The sequence below is a fragment of the Physcomitrium patens genome, chromosome 8 (genome assembly GCF_059467195.1).
Source record: "Physcomitrium patens ecotype Gransden chromosome 8, ASM5946719v1, whole genome shotgun sequence".
Taxonomy (NCBI): domain Eukaryota; kingdom Viridiplantae; phylum Streptophyta; class Bryopsida; order Funariales; family Funariaceae; genus Physcomitrium; species Physcomitrium patens.
The window spans coordinates 13,432,418-13,448,351 of record NC_143417.1 but is presented as its reverse complement, the minus strand read 5'-3'; the positions used below and the strand labels follow the sequence as shown (position 1 = coordinate 13,448,351).

Genomic DNA, 15,934 nt, shown 5'->3' with positions numbered 1-15,934 from the left:
TTGAACATCTAAGTGATTAATATGATGATTTTTTAAAATAGCTCTAGCTGCTAAATATTTAATTGTAGATCATTATATCATAAGAGGAAAGACTTTGTTGAAGTTGATTCTATATTCTTATTCAAATCCACAAGCAACAAGACGTGCCTTCTTCTTTAGCAATTTATTCTTCATGTTAGGTTTAATATTAAATATCCATTTTGAGCGAAGATAGAGTTTCAATAGGATCATAAAAGAAGTGATTGAATTTGTTTGTTTTTCTTGGCATGAAATACTTGCCTTTTAATCAAAAAATGAGCAAAAGATATCATTGCAAGAGGTTATAGAGGATGTAATGGATGAAATTCCTATATTATCTTCATCAAATTTAACATCTTTTAAAATAAAAATTTTATTAGTAGTATAATTAAAGCACCTATAGGCTTTAGAATTATTGTTATAGCCAACTACTATAGATTTTTGAACTTTGGGTTATAACTTATTTCCACTTAGATAATGATAATAGACTGTACAACCAAATACTTGTAACTAAAAGAAATTAGGTTTTTAACTTCAAAAAAAATAGAATAGAATAGATTTATATAAAGCTTAATATAGAATTCTATTCGAGATATAATTTGATGTATAAGCTACATCTTTCCATAGATAAGATTATTTGTAATAATTAAATAAAAGAATTTTCATTGTTTTATACAAGTATCTACTCTTTCTTTCAACAATGTATTTTTTTGAGATATTTGTATTGTATTTAATTGGCATCAAATGCCAAGTTGAGAACAAAAGGAGATAAATTCTTTTAACAATTATTTTCATCTATAGTCACTTGTTAGATATGATAGTTTGTAGTTTGTTTCTTTTTCAATTATTATTTTAAATCTCTTGAAAGTTTTAAATACTTCACTCTTATAAATGAAAAATTAGATCTAGATCATTTAGAGGAGTCATCAATAAAAATTAAGAAGTAATTAGAATTAGAGAGAGATTGTATAGGTAATATTTCACATAAGTTTGAATGTACTAATTGGAATGGTTTTCTTGTAGGAATCAAATTGGATTGTAGAATTAAATGTCAATGATGTTTTCTAATGACATAAGCTTCACATAATGATTTTAGAAGATATAAAATAGGAATTTCTATAGCCATTTCTCTATGTAAAAGGTTATAGAATGATTGAAAGTTGAGATAGGTAGTTCTTTTGTGCCATAGTCTTGTAATATCTAATTTGGAATAGTTGATAGTATTGATAGAAAGATCTTAAAATAATTTTGTTGGTTTGATGTTAATCAAGATAAATAATTTGATTTGAAATCTTCTTGTTTTTATGAACCACATTTTGTTTAGAAAGGATATCCTAAATATCCAACATTCCTTTAAATCAAAAATTATATAGTAGCCTAAGTCTTCAAGTTTGTCAATTGATAACAAATTTTTGACTATATTAGATATATAAAGAATGTGATTCAAATATTTATTATTTCTAAGGTATGCAGTTCTTTTGGTTGTAATAGGTAGAATTTTTCCACCAACAATAATTATATTAGATAGAGAAGTAGACTTTACAGTAGACAATAAGTCTAAGTTGTATGTTACATGTGTATTAACTCCAAAGTCTAACATCCATTAGAGAAATTCGTTCAAGGCTTTTGCTGCACATACTTCAAGTATTTTAGTAAGTATAGCTTCTTCAAAGGATCTATGAAGTAAAGGTAATTTGACAATGTTGGCAAAGTAATTTGAATACCATCAAGACGAATTTGATCTACTTCTAGTTTCTACCTTGCAAACCTTGATACAAAGTTATTTTAGTTCACATTTATCTATCCAATGGAAAGAACTCTTGCATTCATTGCAAGTACCTTTTTTAAATCTATTTTATGTTTTTTTGTCATATTGTCAATGATGTTGTCATAAAAATTGTAATTGTTGATAGTTTCTATTGAACGAGTGTCCACTTGATGAATTACAATGTCTTCTTATATAGATTTGATTTCCATGAAGGTTAGATTTAGATATATAGAGTATCTTGTGTTGAGTTGATAAGGCTTCTTCTACTTCAGTTCTTTTGCAATTTATAATTCTAAGAGCATATTCTTGTAAGAGGAGATTCTTAAGTTCATTGAAAGACAAAATATGGTCTCTACTAAATATCATTTGATGAAAGGTATTCTAACTTAAAGATAAGTTAGTCAAGACTCTATCAAGAAGTTCATCTACTATTAAAACTCCAATGTTTGCAAGTTTTCCAATGAGGTTGTTGATAGTTATAAAATGTTATTCTATATCTTCTTTGTCTAGCATACTTATTTTGTATAATAGAAATTTGAGAAAGACTCTTTAATTCATGGAATTTGATTGATACAAGTCTCTCAATTTTGTCTAGATTTTTCTAGGATTTGTAATATGCATAATATGAGATAAGATAGAGTCTTTTACCATTGAGACAATAATTCTTATTGTCTTGTATTATTGTTCTATAAGAACAGAGCTTGATATAGGGGCAGATAAAGAAGGAGAACCATGTATAGTATCCTTCGTCATTTTCTTTAAGTGAAGAGAACTCATTGAAGAAGACTCTATGGTTGGGACGTTGGAAAAATCGACAACATTCTAAAGACGTTTGTCTTAAAGAAGAGTCCAAAGCTTGTATGCCTGGATGGTGTAATTGGTGACGCCCTACAACTTTCTGTTCTCCAAAATGTGATCTAACATGGCAAACTCCATCATAAAAAATAAAAGATGGAGATAGAATAACTGAAGATAGTGGATTACCAAGCAAGGGAAGAACAAGTGCAAGAGCAAAGTGAAGAGAATCTAAGTCTGCTCTGATACCATGATGCAATCAGATGATCGCAACATGCTTTCAAGATCAAAGAGATTGAGCTTTATTGAATCAAAAGAAGTGCAGTATATCAAGAGTCCAATCTACTTATACAAAGTAGGACAAGGGATGTATTTCATCAGTAATCCCATTCACATGGCATTGACTTAATCCTTGCTGTTCCATTTTTTATCGTGGTAGTCAAAATATCCTGATAAACAAAACATTGAACAAGTTGTTTTTTATTTTTATTTTTTTTTTTTGTAATCAAGTTTAGGGTCATGTGTAATGCTCATTTAATAATGTCGTAGTCGATAAATATGCAGAATTACACATTTGAAGTTACGATATCCAGAAACGAAAACTTTGACATGGGCTAACTAATCTCTTTGTGTGTCCCGTTTCTGAAATTATAATGTTTTAAAATACATTTTTCAACGTTAAATGACCTTCATTAATAAATCACAAAATATGATTGTTACTCAGAATACTTGATTAAGTGTAAAAATATATTTTCGATTGGAGAGGGCTTAACAGTATCACCAGAACAGAGAGGACATGCTTCCAAAACAGGGATTTGACACTTGTGAACAAATTGAAAATCTTTGGATATAGTTTGAGGAGCACTTGGATCTGCTCAAAACTGCTCTAATTGTAATAGATATGACCGAAGCACATACATCGAAACTATACATTACCAACAGTCGAGAAACCTAAAAGGTGATCTACGTAACCAGATGAATGAAGTGGAAGAAGAAACAAACTCGAACCAGGAGCTTTCACATCACTCCATACGATGTTACACTGCACAATGCCTAGTGTTTGCTTACAAGCGTGGATCAGAAACAATGTCCACAAACTCCATCTGGAGAATAACAGGGTGAACACCCTTCATTCTATATCACATCAAACCCCAGCTGAGTTCTAGACCCACTGTGGGGTTAGCAGCTGTAGCCGTATATCTGAACAAATCTTATTCCTCCAGCTCCAAAACTGGTCCAATATCAATCACCTAGTGAATATCGTAAAGCTTTGAATCCCCCTCAAAGCCGTAGAGCCTCGAAAAGAGCAATCATCGGGTCAGAAGGCTATCCCTGCATGAAATTTAGTGCATGAGGGAGATGTGGCCAATCCAATATAAACAAAATGCAAAAAGAAAGCAAATTGCATTCTCCTTTTATATCTTTAAATTGGGTTGAATATAGTGCAGGCAGATACATAGCATGAGATCAGCATTAGCTCCATGGAGACCGTGGAGACTGTGGTGGAACACGTGCTTCAGAGGCAAACCCTCTTGGAAATTGTGAATCTGGTCGATCCTCAGCTCTTTGTCCATTCTGAAACACCACTCAATGATACCATGTCATCAACAAACATGGCGATTCTGAGTTGCATATCAAAAAAAATGAACATGAAGCTCTTCACTTCCTCTGACAGCTGTTACCTAAGAACCAGCTCTGGACATCCACGTGAATTCAACAAACAATTCCCATGATAATCCCACAGGGATCGATGTAAAATTTGGAAGTACAAACTGATACCTGATTTGAGACAATTGGAGGCCTGCGAGGAGGTTTTAAATTACTATCAACCACTCTGTGCATTCGATGTTGCTGTTGCATATGCTCAAACTGTTTCAGCTGTACGGCGAAGTTAATTCCTGCACCTCCATTACTAGCAGAATCTGCAACCTTTTCTCCATCCTCAGTAGCATGAAGGCTGAGAGTAGTTGGCATTGGTGCAATATGAGATAAAATCTTGTCATAAGGTCCAACTGAAGCGCTTCTCCGTATTGCGCTAAGACCAGGGAATTCACTAGGCATTAATGTTCCATGAGGCGCGTGCATAAATGAATGTGATGGAACTGTCTTCAGTCTAGTGCGCAAGATCTTGAATGCCGAGCTTTGCTGGAAAAGGCAAAGATAAAAATACCAAACGTTTCGTTAGTCCACCCTTCACGAGGTCCTTGGAACATATCATGAAACCAAGTCAACAAAACAGGGAAGACTAGAAATGATGTCAGAGCACTGTCTTTACTAACCACCAAGTGTAGAGTAACTGTAAGAAAATAGACACTTCGACATTTGTACCTGCGGGAGAAGCATAAGAAGCCCATAAAGAGCTTTTAGGAGGTGAGGATAACGCCCTGGCTCTAACAACTAGTAGCAATGACCCACAAAATTAGCAATAAATGGTTAGTCAATTTAATATTCAACGAAAGTACTGCAACGATAGTGTTAACAAATACTCAATTGCGACACCTTCATCACTTGCTAGAGATTAGATAATACAACACCAACTTGCATAGAAATAATGTTGTATCACTAAAAGACTGGAAATCAATGAAGAGAAAGATGTACCTGCAACCTCAAGTATGCAAAGATAGGAGTCTCTAAAAGTCGCACTAACTTATCTACTTGTACTAGTAAATTTACACTAATGTCTGTCTCTCCAAGCGATTGAATCACAGAACTCGCATGTTGGTAAGCCTGTAAAACAACACAAACCAACGAAAGAAACCGTGAAGTCAGGTGGATATGCGAGGTGCCCACGTGGTCAGTGTGAGAGTTTCTCCTCATTCACTGACATCACAACAATCGATTGGTCTAAAACAATGAAGATCAAGGCTGTACCTGGGCAAGCAAACAGAGACTAACAGTCGCCATGGATGAGTGACACCAAGATGAATACAAGGCAACAAACAGATCCCGTCCACCTGGAGCTGAAAGAGTCTCTTTCAGTAGACCTCTCAACTCTGCCAGCTCTGGAGCGGTCAAGAGTATCAAATTAAGTGCCTGCAGCGCACATTTGCGTCAGTGAATTCATACAACAGAGACCCTGAGGCCCTAGAAGCAGTGTGCTTTAAAGCTGCCATTTTGAATGTACCACTTAGTATTTAAGTTGTTATGCACGAAAATTTCACAACAATATTTACTAACCAAAGCTCACCTGAACCATAATAGTTGCAAACTCCAAGTCCGCTTCTCCTTCCAAAATTGTGGCCAACTCTCGATAAACTCGTTCCGCACCCAACAACTGGCACAGCCTTCCTAATGCCAATGTACCTCTCCTGAAAAGCACATAGCCAGAGAGTTTACTATCAGAGTTTCGCATCCAACCTAAAGAAAGTTTCGGTGTACTCGCTGCCTTTTAACCGACTGACTTGCTATTAAGTGTAGCAATAGCCCAGCATCAAATCCTTCCAAAATAACTTATAATCCAAGTCCAATAATCATCAGGATAAATCTAAGAAAGAATAATATCCAAAAGATTATACAAGCTTTATAAGTCACAAGACGAATAAGGCATACAAGGTCCAACTCCTTCACTCTAACATCATTTTGAATAAGTTAACAAGCACTGCAATGTTGAAAATACCTTTCAAGAAGAGAATGTTCAGAGTTGAACCGATGAACAAGAAATTTCATAAGATGTCGGAAATGTTGAGGGTCTCGAGCTATGCAGGCTTGCACTTCCAGTACAAGCAGGGCAACCTGGGAAAGCCAAGTAACTCATAATTCATTTCAAGAGAACTTAAAGTACTACCAAGATCCACAACGGGGGAAAAAATGGCTAGAAACTGACTCAACCGTCCAATCGCATCAAAGGAAAGTAGGAACCCACTTCATCAGATGAATCAGAAAGTGCTTTCAGCAAGGCAGGAAAGATATCATCCAAAAATGAAAGAACCTGCACAAGAAATGGAGCATTTTCATCAGATCAACAAGAAAGACGAGCATAGTGACAACTTTTGACATCGTCCAATCCTCAAAACAAACATACTCCCAACAACTTCCATATCACATTGAATGTTAGATGAAACAATGGGTATAAAATAGGTATTAAGTACATGACAAGTTTTGTTGCATGATGGTAATAAGTTCTGGCAAGCATATGTGGGCAATGTGTAAGCGTCATAGACATTTGATCATGTCCTTTGCCTCCAGGACAACGAGCTACAGGACAAATCCAGTTTGCTATGAGGTGTTGGATAAAGAATAAGAAGAACCATGAGGATCAACCCCACATTTAATTCTTGGATCGATTTTGTTTTTATTGCAGTACAACAAAGATAATGTAATTTGGAATATTGTGAATTGATTTAGATATTAGACACCAATCTTCAAATAAAACTGGAGAGATAATAATAATTATTAATAATAAACATCTAATCCCTTGATTGAGAACCCTTTAATCACCTCATAATGATGGAACTCTGAGAAATTGCGCTGCAAATGGGCTTCAAGTGTAAAATAGTTATTGATAGAAATTAGATCTCAATGAACGAGAAAACAATGATGGTCTCTGCCTCAAGGGACAGAGCCAATAAACTTACTTCTGTTCGGTGTCTCTCCAATAGCACAGAAATCCACCTCAAGGCCTCCAACCTCGTTGCCTCAGACTCGTTTCTAAGCTCCCTGGTGATCAAATAGATGGAACGGATAAGAAAATCAGCATCTTGTAAAAACTGGCTTCATCAAAATGAAAACATAAGTATCACATAAGCTTAATAATGAGGATAAGTTGATCAATAAAATTCAGTTTGAGCGTGTTTCTATAAAGACGGAAAACTATGCAAAAAGCTGAGAAAATACCCCCGTGCAATGACCAAAACAGCACCAATATCAAAGCCCTCTGACGGTTCGGCCTTAATCAATTGCAGTTCCTCGTTTGTTTCTCGAGCAACCTGTAATATCACATAGCCATCGCCCTCTTAAATTTTGTACAAAAAACGGAAAGTTGACATCATTCAAATGCCAAAAAGCTAGCAGAGTTCAATTAAACTTTTGAAATCACAGGTCGTAAAACTGGAGAAACTTGATAGTTCAAAATTCGGGCAGGATAAGTCCTTTCTATTTGTGCTACAAGAAATGATTGTGCTCCTGAAGATATCTAGAAACGCACCACTCGTATCTTCTCTTCCTTGTCAGATATAGCAGGAAGCACAACTCCAAGGATTTCAGCGTAGTAGGGCACAAGCTGATCTCCCCCCAGCTTCACAAATTCATTGACCTACATCCGTAACAAAACCCATTAATGGAACAAAACTCGTCCTAGATACTTTGAAATTACAGAACACTGAAAATAATGTGCCTCATCAGTCATGCTTGTACAAGTCAAAAGTTTCCACTACAAAACACTCCTCTTAAAGAAGTCGGAGGTCAAACACAACCCTGTATTACCAAAATTACATAGTTACATGTAATCTGTATGAGACATCAAGCTACATAGAAAGCAGCATCCGTGCCAAAGAGTGGTCATAGACATCTATTATAGAACCAATAGTGAGATTTCAACATCATGCCCAACAGATAATGAAATAAACCTACCCAAGTAATAGAGGTGAGTCTAGTGAACTCATCAAGAGATCTTGCTCTTTGTACAAGTATCTCAGCCATTCTACCATAGTCCACCGACTGTCATAATCATCACCCGACCCCACATTCAGTTCAAGAAGCTAATGCTTAACTATCCAGAGGACCGAGTAGTGCATGCACACTTGCCGTGATATAATCCCATCTCGAATTCATAATCAAATTCTTTCGTAAATAACACAACATTGCAGTAAGTATGATAAATAATTCTGAAAAGCTCTAAGACAGCGTGCTCACTAATACAGTATATTTAGGAACTTACAGGTGCATTTTTTATCTCCTGCAGAAACTCTGCAAGGGCTTGATCAGCCTGCTGTCGTATCTCATGGCTGTTATCACTGAGCATATTGAATAACCCTATAGGAACATGAAACCAATTAATAGCACAATTTGACCGTCTCATGCATGAATACAAAACTTTGAAAGAAGGCAGATTAGTTTAGAATCAGGGATAGCACTGCGAAAGATGTTTACCATCAAGAAAGTCCGGGAGAAAACCAAGCATGTCAATATCTGGAACACTATCCAGCACAGTGATCCATCCAACCAAGAATTGACGAACAAATGGATTGAGTACATTCATGCGCTCCCTCAAAAGTGGGATGAACTCCTCAATGCTGCACCCATGAGCTCATGAATTCATTTCAAGGCACTCCCTAGGAAATCACAAGCCTACAACAAATGGATGTGATCACAGCTCAAATTTCTAAGCGTCTGATTTACATGAACTGCTCCCATCTCAATTGTATGATGCCAGCAGTGAAGGAGTCTGGATGCAATTCACAATGTCCATGGAGGGCAATGACATACTGAGATTATTCCAAGCACCTAAATAGCCTCAAATTAATTATGATTTAAAGTTTAGATAAACCCGCTAGTTAACTACAAATTGTGATTCATCTGAGATAGTCCGATAGAAATTATTAGATTTTAAAGTCACCAAAACCGAATAAAATTTTAAGCCGTCATATGTTTTGAATAAAATAAAATAAAATAAAATAAAATAAAAATCGAATAAAAAACTACAGAGAAAAAGAGATGATCGAAGAAAATTGTTTACTTACATTAATTGACCAGGCACAGGAACAATTTAGACAAGTCAGATGATCTTTGTTTCTGCGCCTTACAACAAACACTATTATGTTACTAACTATACTACAGAAACAAGCTGAGTGAACCTGAATTGAGGCGAACCTGAATTGATCACTTTCAGTGACAATGTCCTGCAAAATGTAAAAATTACAAAATTAAATGTATGTAATATCCCTAAGCAAGATTTACACTGAGGCCAACTGATCAAAGAATAACCAAGTAATTTGGTCTTCACTAAACCAGCCTCCTATTCTTGCATTCTGAAGGAAGGACATTTCAAAGATACAAGCTCAAATGGCAAAGCTTTAAGTCAGATATATGTAGAGTTGCAACCTTGACAAGGCGGTCCAACAAGTGAGCAGCACTTTGTACATTGGGATCCGAGTCTGCTGAGAGTTTGCAAAGCGCATCAAAGATGTCATTGAAAAATACAATGAAATCACCTCTCGCAACCTGCCCCAGTTGTATTAAATCATGAGCAGATGGATCGTTTAAAAACAGCGACATAAATTTTGTTGCACGTCTAAAAAACAAGCTAAAATTGAGAAAGTAAACATGTACATTAGACTTACCTTTGCTATGTTATAAAGGGCTTCACAAGCATAATACCGCACACGGCTGTCCTGATCTATGAATGAACTAAGGACCGGAGGAACTATTTTCTGCATAACAAGAAAAATAATCGAATTTAGAAACAGGAACAAGTGATCCAAACTGCAAACTTAAAATTACATTCATTTTAAGGACCGACCAGGATTAATTTACAAATTCCTGCAACCTGTTACGGAACAAAAGAAACTAACTTTGGTTATTCTTTGATCAGTTGGTCCCATGAGAAGCCAACTTGTCTATTCACTATACCACACTCGATAATGGTAATACAAATTTATATTAGACAACTGGTTTATACAGTCGACCGCATTCATGCGCCGAACAAACGTAAAACCATACAACTGCCTAATTTTTAGGCTGCTACATAACAAGGTACGTACCTCCAGGTGTTGGGCAGCTTCAGATGCAAGACCTACTGTTGCAGCTGCCAGACCAATCAGACCTCCCTGCATGACGGGGAAACTTGAACTAAGCGAAAAGTAGACAACACGAAAAGTTGCCTAAGTAACAAACAATAAGACAAAGTTCCATAATTTGATTGTGATGGAGAATATCTGACCTTACGGTGATTGGCCTGAGGAGAAAGAGCGAAGTCATTCGTAAGAAGGCGGATGATACTGGAGATCTTCTCATGATCCTGAGCCCCGGTGAGTGACTTCACCACGCTCTCAACCTGAGAAAATTTCATCACTGAACACAGTCAAGGTCCAAACAGTCTCTATAATAAGAAGCGAACAAACTACATTAGAAACTCACACCACATCCAGGGCGCTGATGAATTGAATGATACTCACCCAAATACGACCAAAATACGTAACAACATGAATAACATTTAAGTTGAATGAGAAATCAGGAGGTAATCAATGGAGAATTATGAAAGCACGTCAAAAATGAGATGAAACCGCACATGCATATAGAAATTTATTGCAGCATATCCCAGACGATGCAATAAGCATCATAGCCCACATCACCAACTTAGGTGCTAACTGAGCCAAAATTCTCTCGACCAGCTTAAGAAGAATACAGCACATTTCATGGTATACACGAGCCAAAGTTCATAAGTACCTCTAATGCTGCAGTTTTACGTTTTTCATACAACTTATCAGCCAGATTGCGCAACACCGACGATGATAGTGGAGCGACTGAATCAGCCATCTTTGTAATTGTCGACTACCGAAGGCTATGGCTCAAAAATGTCTTCCACAATCACGCTTACTCCATCAGCAAGTCGCATCTTACCAATCCATGATTCTCTCCCCCAAGAGCTACAATAGTTTACTTTAAACCTAACCATTGGAGTGACGCATGAAGTCAAATTCAGAATTAACTAAAAAAACTTGACATGTGAGCTACTGTTACCGATGTTCACAAGGAATAGGAAGTGAGATAAACCCTAAAACAGAAGGCCCATACCCTGCAATCAAGTACCAACAACTTGTTGAGAGAAATTACCACATACAAATTCGAAGCTTAAAGACCAATAGTGAGATTGCAATAAAAGCTTGAGAATGGTTGACTGTGAGAAAGGGTTGCTCAATTAAGTTGCCCTTGACTAACGTCCAATCTCGTGCGTAACTCTTGTAAATTTCGTGATAGTAACATGCCGCCGCAACGTGCCCAGGTAATACCCTACTCAAAATCTTACACCTGCCCGGTTAATTTCAATCGAACACGCTCAAATCCTGCGCACCCAGAGGCCTAGATCGCACATGTAAGCACTGAACAGATTTAAGTGCTTCCTTAGTAGCTTCCCAGAAGGATGCAGACCAGATCAAGCTCCTGAAGAATTCTTCTTCGACAGGATAAATGAGATGACAATCATGGTAAAAGCGAACTAATCAGGAGATAGTTGATGTGTGAAGAACATATACCCAGATTCTAATAAGAAATCGACAATGGAATACTTCAACAGCTTTCCTTGCGGCCCCAAAAATCCACAAACAAAGTCCTGCGGAATTAATCCGAAGCGCAAAGACTTCCTCGAGGAAATCCCCTAAACGAGATGTATATGACAACTCACAGCTTCCAAATCAAGAAAAGGCTCGAGAAAATTTGAAACCAAGCCCATCATTCTTCAGCTGTGATTTTCCAAGCAAGGTGCCCTGATTTTAACTCCCTCCCCGCTTGACGATCCGCACAAACACTACCCATCGTACTTCTCCACACAATCTTCGAGGCAGCTTGATCCACGAACCGGCATACGCGGCTTTACCACTGAAAGTGATAAATGCAATGCATTAAATCGGGCCATAGACAGGGTGGAGCCAAGAAAGCTCCATGTCAGAACCTCGGACTCTCAAAACCCTCAAAAGCGACTCCCAAACCAGAGAGAATCTGACAAATCAAGTCGCATGGAGTTAAATGAAGCGACGAGTGGCACGGGGAATAGTAAGCTCCAGGTACTGTAGTGAAATTGCTCGACGGAACCTTCGATTATCTTGGAAGAAACATTTCTCCCTCCGCACAAAGAAACTAGGAAAACCCCCTCTAAAATCGCACGAAACCCAAGTGTCGAAGTCCAGAGGGTATTCAAAATCGCTGGGAGGGTTGGCTCATTACAGAGCAAACCCAGAAATCCAAGATGTTTCACTGCAAGCGAAGACCCTCAAAAGCATAGTGATCCCCAACTTACAGACCAGAACCGAACAACAGCAATAGCCACTTGACAGAGTCAACAAGGAAAACCCGGCATGGGAGAGGTGATCCAACTTCACCCCTGCAAATCCTGAACAAACTCGAACAGTTTGGGAAAGCGGCATAGACAAGTCAATGTGCGCAAGAATGACAACACGTAGCTAGAGGACGAGAAATAAACGAATAAATATAGTAATATGGAAAATCTGAAGATTAAAAGAGGAGCATAACGTCTGGTTGTGCGCTGAGGCTGTGAACCGTAATCCTACTGAACTTACTGACATTCACATTCCGGTTTGTATTAAGAAAAAATTATGAATACGGTATTGGTTGAGCATCACCCAACGCAGTGCAGTGCGGAATCTGGATGGAACGTGACATGGTGAGAACCTCGCATAGAATCTCGAATGATGAGTTCAAAATCCCAGTTGTTTGAGAGCGCAGTCAATTGTCGGCGTTGTCCTGGTAAACCCGAGTTTCACACTAACAACATACATAAAACGTTTTAATGCAAGCGCAGATGCAAGTAATCAGGTGGCAAGGGATCCTTTTCCCAACAAAGACAAAACAAGGTGACACAGCAAGCTAGGACAAATACCGATTCAACTGTGCATTCAGTGTTGTAAAAGCTTTTTAAAAACCATTGGTAAAACAGCAACCATGCAGTACAAAAAAATACCAAATGTTGCTTTTTGTTTCTACAAACACTTCGTATGAGGCCGTGGCGAAAGAACAAAAAAGAAGGGCTTTCATGCCAGTCCATCTGAACTCAAAGTAAGAGACTCAGGACAGTTTATCCCCAACAAAGTCCACTTATCAAGATAGTCATTGGCTGTGTGGTCAAGCAAACTCCATGCTGCGCACAAAAGCCTCTTCTTTGGAGCAGTTACCGTAAACATAGTGTTGTCCTATGTGCTAAAGCAACAAAGCATCGATCCACTCTAGCTGTCTATCTCCATTTTACATGCAAGCAGATTGAATCTCCAAAACTCTGTCAAATATTTTTTTACTTCGTAACATTGAGTTTATGAGAGTGAAAACTCTATCCGCTTTCACAACTATCCAGAAATTAGAAACACTATGTACTGGCAGTATCTCGCCACACAGCATGGACTTCGTCTGTGCGAAACCTTTGCGTGACTGTAGTGTCCTCCATCGCAGTGTAATCGCCTTGAGCACACGCCAACAGACCAGTGTAAGCAATCATAGCTCCATTATCAATACAATAGCGCTCATCGGTGGCGTAAAGACGACCTCCACGCTCTTCACACATAATTTTCATCATCTGTTGTAATCGCTCGTTGCAGCCAACACCTCCCACTATCAGGACGTCTGCGGTGCCGCAGTGAGCCATCGCCCTCTCAGTTATCTCTACCAGCATCGCAAACACAGTTTCCTAAAAATACAGAAAGGCCACCAAAGTTAGGGGCAAGATATTTCTTCATGCAGCAGGATGCCAAGCACATATCATCGGTCCACCAAATATTTTGGAGCAAATCAAGAGAACCCGTCAGTCATTCACAAGCAGTCCCAGATTCTCACCTCAACGTAGTGCCTGCTCGACATAGAGAGTTTCAAGAAAACTAGGAAATAAAGAGGAAAATGTATCAAACAAATAAAAAAAGGAGACAAGAAGAATGTTAAACCTGCAACGAGAAGCAAAGATCAGCTGGAGTGATTTCATTGTCATTAAGAGTACGGGCTGCAAGCTCTTCAACAAAGCTGAGGAGTCCACTAAAGGAAACGTCCATTCCCTTCACCACATACGGTAACTCCACAAGCTTCTGGCCCTTCTTAGCGAGCTGCAAAAACTCGCAGCATATAATTAGCAAACGTAAGGAGTCTTATCTTTTAAATGTCAGAATGTGTATATATATATATATATATATATATATATATCTCTCTCTCTCTCTCTCTCTCTCTCTCTCTCTCAAAATTCATCAAGAAATAAAGGTGCAATATCCTGACATTCTTGCCATAAACGTACCTGCTCAATGTTATACCCAGGACTGGGATCATTCGAAATTTTCAAACATCTGGCAAATCTATCTAAACAATTTCCGACTGCTATATCGACTGTCTCCCCAAATATCCTGTATCGGCCTTCACTGTAGGCGATAACCTGTGAGAAATAAAAGACTTGTCGGTTCAGCCAAACTGGTATCTCACAAAGTGAAAGAAACCGACTCAGAATCCAAACCAAAATAGTAGGATAGCTTCTTTACTAACCCACAAACATGCTAAAGTTTCACTTAGTGAACAATATAAATTCAAACCAAAATTCAAATTGGAACCAAGATGATTCTCGATACATTCCTTGATGTAAACCTCTATTGACAAAACTCAGAGCAGTCAGACTTAATCGAACTCGGATATTAACATTGACATGGGGGGGACGCGTGATATTGCAAATTACGTACCTGAGTGTTACCCCCACTAACATATAGCACCACAGGATCCTGGGCTCCAGTGACTACTCTACCCATTTCAATGTGCCCCACACAATGGTTTACGCCCACAATCGGTTTTCGCCAAAGTTGTGACAAAATCCTCACTACAATGGCAGAAACCTGCAATGGAGCGCCCATGCCTGGGCCTTTCGTATACGTCAAGCAATCAATAGACGCCGGCGTCAACTTTGCTTCCTTCAACGCAGCATGCACAAGCCCCAACACATGCGCATGGTGATGCTCCGCAGTGTGCCGCGGCAGGAACCCATGTCCAGGAGGCGTGATGTATGTGTGTCGAGGGTTGGCAAGGATGTTGCCATCGGCATCCACGATGCCCACTCCAATCTTATTCGCCGAGCTCTCGAAACCCAGAGCTATCATTGTGAACACGCTAGTAGGCAATTGGGCAAACCGAACCAAATACAAAATCAGACAGCCTCCAAAGATTCGTAACCGGTTCAGATCTCCAAATCACAATCTACACACCATCCACCATCAGAAATACATTTCCCAACAACTAATCCTGAAAAGAACATGGGAAACCGGGTGTAAAAGCATTTGATCGCACCGAGCCTCCGAGCAATATCTACAAAACCCTAAATCCTAGCAATTGTGTTGCCCTTTCAATCCATATCAACCCACACAATTCATTTGGGAGATAAACCCAATAATGTGAGCAGATTTCCCTTTCCGTCCCTCTCCCAGCTCCTCGGCGAATGCGGAAGAGCAGAAAACTAAAAGCAATCCGGGAGTTGGAGTTGCATGAGTGTTTGACTTCGGCAACGAGCTACGGTTGGAAAAGCAGCGTTCGAACGTAATATACAAGTACGCAAAGACTTACAAAAATGTGACAGGCGGGGCCAAAATGTGACTTCGTAATTGGTTTCCTACACCTTCAATTCCTCACAACCTTGCCTGTAACCGAACCAAATACCAAACAAATTTCTCCTCC

At 38.4% G+C, this 15,934-nt stretch overlaps 2 protein-coding genes across 5 annotated transcripts; both read right to left on the bottom strand.

Moving 5' to 3' along the window:
• Nucleotides 1-3,403: 3,403 nt before the first annotated feature.
• Nucleotides 3,404-12,704, bottom strand: LOC112285378 (protein VAC14 homolog). Of its 3 annotated transcripts, none has more exons than XM_024526144.3 (22): nt 11,351-12,704; nt 10,964-11,184; nt 10,458-10,571; nt 10,279-10,344; nt 9,859-9,948; nt 9,620-9,739; nt 9,389-9,417; nt 8,669-8,811; nt 8,457-8,551; nt 8,150-8,236; nt 7,725-7,832; nt 7,415-7,506; nt 7,156-7,237; nt 6,444-6,509; nt 6,198-6,313; nt 5,769-5,889; nt 5,453-5,614; nt 5,180-5,308; nt 4,910-4,978; nt 4,361-4,726; nt 4,038-4,156; nt 3,404-3,913 (listed from the first exon to the last, which is right to left on the bottom strand). In XM_024526144.3, exons 2-21 carry the CDS (start codon nt 11,051-11,053, stop codon nt 4,055-4,057), a joined length of 2,247 nt encoding a protein of 748 aa, XP_024381912.1. In that variant the 5' UTR covers nt 11,054-11,184; nt 11,351-12,704; the 3' UTR covers nt 3,404-3,913; nt 4,038-4,054. The 3 variants fall into 3 exon arrangements, with proteins under 3 accessions (XP_024381912.1, XP_090108759.1, XP_090108758.1); XM_090252633.1 differs by having other exon boundaries at nt 3,404-4,156; nt 11,358-11,527; nt 11,770-12,542; XM_090252632.1 differs by having other exon boundaries at nt 3,404-4,156; nt 11,351-11,527; nt 11,770-12,124.
• A 504-nt stretch (nt 12,705-13,208) lies between these two features.
• On the bottom strand, nt 13,209-15,909 carry LOC112285380 (uncharacterized). Of its 2 annotated transcripts, none has more exons than XM_024526147.3 (5): nt 15,824-15,909; nt 14,953-15,460; nt 14,520-14,654; nt 14,179-14,334; nt 13,209-13,928 (listed from the first exon to the last, which is right to left on the bottom strand). In XM_024526147.3, exons 2-5 carry the CDS (start codon nt 15,361-15,363, stop codon nt 13,611-13,613), a joined length of 1,020 nt encoding a protein of 339 aa, XP_024381915.1. In that variant the 5' UTR covers nt 15,364-15,460; nt 15,824-15,909; the 3' UTR covers nt 13,209-13,610. The 2 variants fall into 2 exon arrangements, with proteins under 2 accessions (XP_024381915.1, XP_024381916.1); XM_024526148.3 differs by having other exon boundaries at nt 14,953-15,373.
• Between the last annotated feature and the right edge of the window lie 25 nt (nt 15,910-15,934).